Below are 7,001 nucleotides of genomic sequence, written 5' to 3'. Positions count from 1 at the left end.
TCCTACCAAGTTGCCTCCTGACCGGTTCAGCCGCTGAGTGTCGTGCGCCATCTTTGTTGATGGCACAGGATGCTCCCGACAGCCTCCACGGTGAGGGCGGAAGCCCTGCCCTATTCGGTGGTTCAAGACGTGTCGGATGGTTCGTCCGCACCGACCGCCGCGGCGAACGTGTTCTGCGTCTGCAACGGGTACTCAGTGGTGGGAGGGAGGCAGGGGATTAGCGTCACGTGGTTTTAGGGACCGTCTCCCAATTCCGCTCCAGCACGACCGGTGTTTCAAGGCCTGCGGACAGAGATGTACCTTCCCCACCCGCGCCGGGCCCTGGACCCCACTGACCCGATTGGTCCTAGGAGGGAGGACACAGGCTGCAAACGGTGGCCTCGGTAGGGAGTCGGTATCCACCTTTTGGATCTTTGGTCATTAATTTACGAAAAGCTAAAAGAGCTGTGCAAAACCCCTGTTCTTAACCAGCAAAGTCTGTTTTATTTATTTATTTATTTGTTACTATGTAGCTCCAGCCAGGCCTGGAACTCCCTGTGTAGCTGCCCTCGAACACACATGAGTTTCCTGTTTCCGCCTCCTAAATTTTGGGATTAAAAGCGTGCCCGGCTTTTGAAAAGATTTAAGACAGATTTTCTTTGCATTCACGTGTATGTTTGTGCCTCTCTCTCTGAGGGTACAGCATGTCTGTGGGGGTGCCTGTGGAGGCCAGAAGTGTCAGATGCCCTGGAGGTGGAGCTGCCTGTGAGACACCTGTGTAGGTGCTGTGTAGGTGCAAGGGTCCTCTGGGATAGGTGCAAGCGCCCTCAACCACTAAGTCATCTCTCCAGCCCCATGCATTTACAGCGGTGAGCACTAGGAGGAGGTGGTGGCCCAAGCAGGATTTGTCTCCAGCGACCTTTAACATCGCCTCTCCGATCTCCCAGAGGATTCACACGGCTTTTCTCTGGAGGGACAGGGTTCGCCTTGTAATAACGAAGTCCCCCAGCGTCCTCTGTTTTATTCGCTCATTTCCCCACGGTAAAATCCGACCCAATGCTAGTGCAAGAGCTTAAGGAAGCAAACCTGAATCAACGGAACACATGATGATTGCTATAACTAGTCCCTTGTGACCGTCTAGGTAGTGGAGGCTGGCGTGCCTCTCCTTTACACACGAACCATGGTTCAGAAAATACACCTTTCCCAGAAGTCCACACCTAAGAAGATCCCATCCTCCAGACTGGACCCCTGACCTGTTTAGCTACAAAAACTAATCAAGCCGGGGACAGTTGTGCATTAACGACTCTGCGAAGGAGAGGGGCTTAGGTGTACAGGGCACTTTTCAGACACTCCCTGCAGCGGCGCTAGCCAGACCCGTCCTTCAGCCTCGGACTTTGGCGGGCCGGTCCCTGGTGTTAGCTGAGTGGAGACGGAGGTGGCGGTGAGGCTCTGCCTTGCGGTGACTCGACAGTGCAGGGGGAGTCATGCCGGAGCCGCAGCAGCAGGGCGCCGAGCGCGACCTTTACAGGGACTCGTGCGTGCGCTACCTCGGTGAGTGTGGGAGTGACGACGGACCCGGCGACCCCACCACTCTGGGAAAACAGTAGTCGTGGGATGCCGACCTGGAGTCTGAAGGAAAGGGCTTACTTCTCGTACAGTTTGGGCTGGAGATTGGGCTCAGGAGGCGGCTAAGGACTTCTCCAAGGTCACACAACACTGGCCTCAGCTCTGTCCGTGGGGCTCTGCTGAAGGCACCAACCGAGTGCGTAGGTTGCCCTCTGCCATGCTGCGCACTAGCCTTGGGGGTCAGAGGGTCTGGACCCCTAGCTCAGCCTGCCATTTCCTGGCTCTTCCTAAGCCTCAGTTTCCTCTTCTGCAAAAAGGGCTGAACACGAGGCACTCTTGTCGGGTGCTGATGGTAAGAGCCGGCTGTGGCAAGGCCCTGAAAGGCCTGGCACTTGGTCAGTGTCGGTGGTACCCACGCTCAGTCATTCCCTGGCTTCCGGTCGCCTAACTGGTGCAGATCCCCAGAACCGCGGCCAGGAACTTTGATCAGTCAGCCATGAACTTCTTTGTTGGCGTCAGTCCGAAAGGTAAAGTCCCTTGGCTGAGGCCACCCGCCCCTCCGTAGGTTAGCGGGTTAGGTTTAGAAGCAGCTCTCTGTGTAGCGCCCCCTCGTGGAACAGCCCGTGGGCCGGAGAATTAAATGCCTTTTCCCTCCAGGCTATGCCAATGAAGTCGGGGAGGCTTTCCGCTCCCTGGTGCCTCCCGCTGTGGTGTGGTTGAGCTATGGCGTGTCCAGCTCCTACGTGCTGGCCGATGCCATAGACAAAGGCAAGAAGGCAGGAGAGGTGAGTGTTGTGTTAGTTAACCCTTCCACCTCCATCCTGGTGTGGGTCAGTGTGTGGCCTCGCGTGTGGGGCGGTCCTATCCGCATTAGCGTCTTAAGTGAAGTCTGTGAGCGAATCCTTTCGGTAGGATCAACCATCTGACCAACCCACGTGGGTTGGAGGTGACAGTTGGTACCCTTCCTGGGTGTGGGCAAGTCACCCCCAACCCTGAATGTCTTACAGCCAGGAGTCCCCCTCCCATCTTCCTTCTGCCCTGCTACCTCCTATTGCTTTTTCCTCCTCCCTTATCCGCCCCCATGCCTGGTCTGCCTCTGCCCCAGCTGGGTCAAATACCTCTGTACCTACCAGGCGCCGGGTCCTGAAGCAGGCCGAAGCACCAGAGTGACCCTGGCTGTGGTCGACACCTTTGTGTGGCAGTCTCTGGCCTCCGTAGCCATCCCAGGCTTCACCATCAACCGCCTGTGCGCCGCCTCTCTGTATCTCCTGGGTACAATGACCCGCTGGCCCCTGACTTTCCGCAAATGGACCACCACCACACTTGGGCTGCTGGCCATCCCCTTCATCGTCCATCCCATTGACAGGTGGGTGCCTTTCTGGCCTCAAGGACTAGTCATTCTGCAGGTAGAGTTAGGCTGGGAGAGCTGTGGGCTGACATAGAGAGGGCATCTGTGCTCTTGTCATATGATACGGCAGATACTTTGGCAGAAGAGGAAGTAGAGTGCCCTGAGAGTCCTGGGCAAAGGACAAGTAAGTTCCCAGAAGGAAAGACTAGTGTTGTGAAATAGCAGAGGCAGCCAGGAGCAGGTGCCCCTGAGTAGTGGATTTGAGGGAGGTGATAGTGACGTATCAAACTCAGTTTGCTAGGTAAATAAAAAAATAAAGTCTTGGGAGAGAAGCTGGGAGGTGGTAGCACACACCTTTAATCCCAGCACTCGGGAGGCAGAGGCAGGCATATCTATGAGTTTGAGGCCAGCCTGGTCTACAGGGTGAGTTCCAGGACAGTCAGAGCTACACAGAGAATTCCTGTCTCAAAAAACAAACAAAGTCTTGGGAGGATGTTTTCAGGCATGGCTGGGTTGAGGCATTCAAGTGCTGCTGTCACAGTCCTCCCCATCCTTCAGCTTTTCTCTCCATCCCACTCAGCTCTCCTTGGTTTCATTCAGTCTCCTGCCATATCTCCCCGCCCCCCAGAGACTCACAGTGTCCTGACCCTCCTAACGTCTTTTGTTTTGTTTTGTTTTATCTTGTTTTTTGAGACAGGGTTTCTCTGTGTAGCCTTGGCTGTCCTGGAACTCACTCTGTAGACCAGGCTGGCCTCAAACTCACAGGGATCCACCTGCCTCTGTGTCCCAGAGTGCTAGGATTATAGGCGTGAGCCACTGTGCCTGGCCCAAGGAAGACTTTCATTGGTTCATTCAGACAAGGTGCCCATGTCTGAGCCATTGTCCTTCTGATTGGGCAGTTCTGTGTCATGTGCTTGCTCTTAGAACTAGAGGTAGGACCAGGCCGGAGAGATGGCTCAGAGGTTAAGAGCACTGGCTTCTCTTCCAGAAGCCCTGAGTTCAGTTCCCAGCAACCATGGTGGTGGCTTATTACTATAATGGGATCTGATGCCTTCTTCTTCCATGCAGGTGTATATACAAATAGAGCACTCATGTACATGAAAAAATACAGATTTTTTTTTCCAAAATAGGTTTCTCTGTATAGCTCTGGCTGTCCTGAAACTCACTCTGTACATCAGGCTGGCCTCAAACTCAGAGATCTGCCTACCTCTTCCTCCCAAATGCTGGGATTAAAGGTGTGAGCCAGCACTGCCCAAATACAGAAATAAATTATTTTTAAAAATCTAAAACAAAGAACTAGAGGTAGATAGGTATCAACCTAAGTAGACCAACACAGAGTGTGAGGAAGGGGCCCTAGTGTGTGTTTGGGAGCATGACCTACACTGAGCCTCACAGTGAGCCCTTTAACCACTGTGCCTCAGTTTCCTCAACTGTAGAAAGAGAAGGAAGATGGCTGTTATTCTCAGGGGTTAGGTTTGACTTTCCTAAATAGCCCAAGTGGGAGGAGAATGATAAAATGGGGCCCCACGTAGTTGCTTTTGGGACCCTGTATCCAGGAGTCCCTCCCCCTCATCCAGTGTGTTTCTTGCATCTCCTCACCCTTGGCTATCTGCTCACCAGGTCTTTTCTCCCTGTAGGTCGGTAGACTTCCTCCTGGACTCCAGTCTGCGCAAGCTGTACCCATCGGTGGGGAAGCCCAGCTCCTCTTGACCCTGTCCTGTGCCTTGCCCGTGTTTGACCCACTCACATCAAAGGATGTGGATGCATGGCTGTTTGGGGTCCACAGCACTGGCATCTGTGAGTTCAAACTGATAGAAGCTTAGAAGCCAAGGCCTTGAGGAGTGGTGGCTACAGAGAGTGCCAGAGGAGGGACCCGACCTGTCTGCATCAGTGGCCGTGGTACTGAGTGGGAAAGGACACTGGCTGGGCCTGTCTTTTGAAATCTTTTTTTTTTTTAAGTATTTATTTTATGTGTGTAAGTGTTTTACCTGTATGTATGAATGTGTGCACACCACCCTTGGAGGTTAAAAGAGGTGGTTAGACCCCCTGAAACTGGAGTTAGGGATAGTCGTGAGCCGCCATGTGGTGCTGAGAACTGAATCTGGTTCCTCTGCAAGAGCAGCCAGTGCTCTTAGCACTCAAGTACCTGTCAGCCTCTGGGTCTATCTTCTGATGGAAAAGTTATATCCTCCCATGGAGGAGAAGGATATTAAGGCCCAGAGAGGGCAAGGAACACTCCTAAGATCACAATACTCAGGACTGAGTCTCTGGCCAGCCCATCCCTGCCACAGGAACTGCTAGGGTCTGGTTGGGAGGCAAGACAATCACAAACCAAAATGCTAGGCCAATAAACCCTTCAAAAGTGTCGTGTGATTTTCTTCATGGGAATAAGTGGGGGGGGGACACACGGGGGGGAGCGGATATAGCCAAACCAGTGGTGGTTTGCCTGGAGCAGGTAAACTGAGGGAGAAGTGGGCTGCTTTCCTGGCTCTGCAGGAAGGGGTGTGGAGAGAACAAGGGAAGGATGTTCCCAAGCCTATTTAAGAGGAGGATCAGATCCAAGGAAAAGAAAAATCTGAAAGGAAGGTTTAGGTTGGGGGAAATGGGCGGTTGTTTTGGGTTATTGGTGGGGTGGTATCATCCAGGTGATGGGGAACCTCAGGAGCTACAGCAGGGAGTCTGGACTGGATTCTAGACCTTGAGAGGAATGGTTGGGAAATCTTGGAGAAGATATGGAAGAAGAGGAATCCTTATCCTTGTTTCACTGCTGGTGAAATGCAAACTAGTGCAGCCATTATGGAAGTCAGTATGAAAGCTCATAGAAGAAATTGATCATATACAGCTCCTGGGCTTACACCCAGAGAACTCTATAGACTCACATAGAGGCGCTGGCCTCCCCGTGTTCATTGCATCTCTGCCCACAATAGCTAGGAAATGGAACCAGCCCACCAACAGATGAATGGATAATGAGAATATAGCACATGATGGGATTTTATTTGGTTATAAAAAAAAATGAAATGAAAACTTAAAGAGAATGGATGAAAGAGCAGAGCATGTTTGAGTCTTGTAACTTTATGCTGTGAGGCCTCTGCTACGTTGCTTGCCGTCTCTGATCCTTATAATTTAGGACTGGAAAGGAGAGTCATGCCAGAGCAGTCTGTTGCCGGTCAATGTTGAAACACCGGCTTCTTTAGGTTAGAAAAAGGTGTTCAATTCTATGGTGAAATTGCAACCATCATGTCATCTTTAAAGCCAAGCAAAGCCTTTGAACCCAGCTGGGAACAACATCATGCTCTATGATGACAGTCAGAAGCCGAGTCTTTCAAGGATGCCTCACACCAGAGATGCCACCACACCCTCTATGCTGTGTGTGGCCTATCTAGTACATGTCTGTGATCAGATTTAAGTTTATAAATTAGAAACAGGAAGGGACTAACCACAATAAGTATGTCCTGAACGCCCTCGGGGGGGGGGAGCACTAGGCAACATCAACCCACCCGAATGCATCCCAGGACAAACCAAAGTTTGTTTCTGCACAACTTCACTGTAGCGCTCATTTTAAAACTCTGTTGTTTGAGGTTCCTTAAAGCCTTTGCCTCCCTTTCAACCCCCCAACCCTAAGTAGGAGAGAGAAGGTTAGTGGGGAGAGGGGGTGCAGACCCCTTTACCTCTCCTGGCTGTTTGGGGTCACTGGGTTCTTATAGGGCTATACCAATCTCCATCAACAGCAAACACAGCCCAGCAGTCTCCTCCATGCCGCTGTGCCTCAAAGCGTTTCTGTCTGCTCCAAGCTGCCACACCATCCGTGTGTGGTCTCTTCAAACTGCTCCACACCACGTGCCACACTGTCTCTTTCTCGGCTCTCTTATTTATATCCTCGGAGCCCTAGACCGCGTTCCTCTCCATGCTTCATGAGGCAGGCCGTTACCGACTGGTAAAGGGCACACTTATAAGACAACAGCTGTGGACAAACTAAAGCCCAACCAAAATCCCACACTCAGGATTAAAACATATTTACCTAACAACTGAGTTCACAAAGAAACCCAAACTTCCATTACGGTCACCTGGGGAGCCAATGAGCTCCTTCGGTTTGCTTACAGAACATGCT

General features: G+C 51.9%; 1 protein-coding gene across 2 annotated transcripts; it reads left to right on the top strand.

The window, feature by feature from the left end:
* The first annotated feature begins 1,391 nt into the window (after positions 1-1,391).
* Mtfp1 (mitochondrial fission process 1) lies at positions 1,392-5,259 on the top strand. 2 transcript variants are annotated; one of them, XM_060365558.1, is made up of 5 exons: positions 1,392-1,530; positions 1,863-2,072; positions 2,203-2,330; positions 2,679-2,911; positions 4,531-5,259. In XM_060365558.1, the coding sequence occupies exons 2-5, from the start codon at positions 2,042-2,044 to the stop codon at positions 4,601-4,603; spliced, it is 465 nt and encodes a 154-aa protein (XP_060221541.1). In that variant the 5' UTR covers positions 1,392-1,530; positions 1,863-2,041; the 3' UTR covers positions 4,604-5,259. The 2 variants fall into 2 exon arrangements, with proteins under 2 accessions (XP_060221541.1, XP_021507969.1); XM_021652294.2 differs by lacking the exon at positions 1,863-2,072 and having other exon boundaries at positions 1,393-1,530.
* Positions 5,260-7,001: the final 1,742 nt, after the last annotated feature.

This window comes from Meriones unguiculatus, chromosome 12 (assembly GCF_030254825.1).
Source record: "Meriones unguiculatus strain TT.TT164.6M chromosome 12, Bangor_MerUng_6.1, whole genome shotgun sequence".
In the NCBI taxonomy this organism is placed as follows: Eukaryota; Metazoa; Chordata; class Mammalia; order Rodentia; family Muridae; genus Meriones; species Meriones unguiculatus.
Note: the sequence above shows the minus strand (reverse complement) of the source record. Positions and strands in the feature narration are given on the sequence as shown.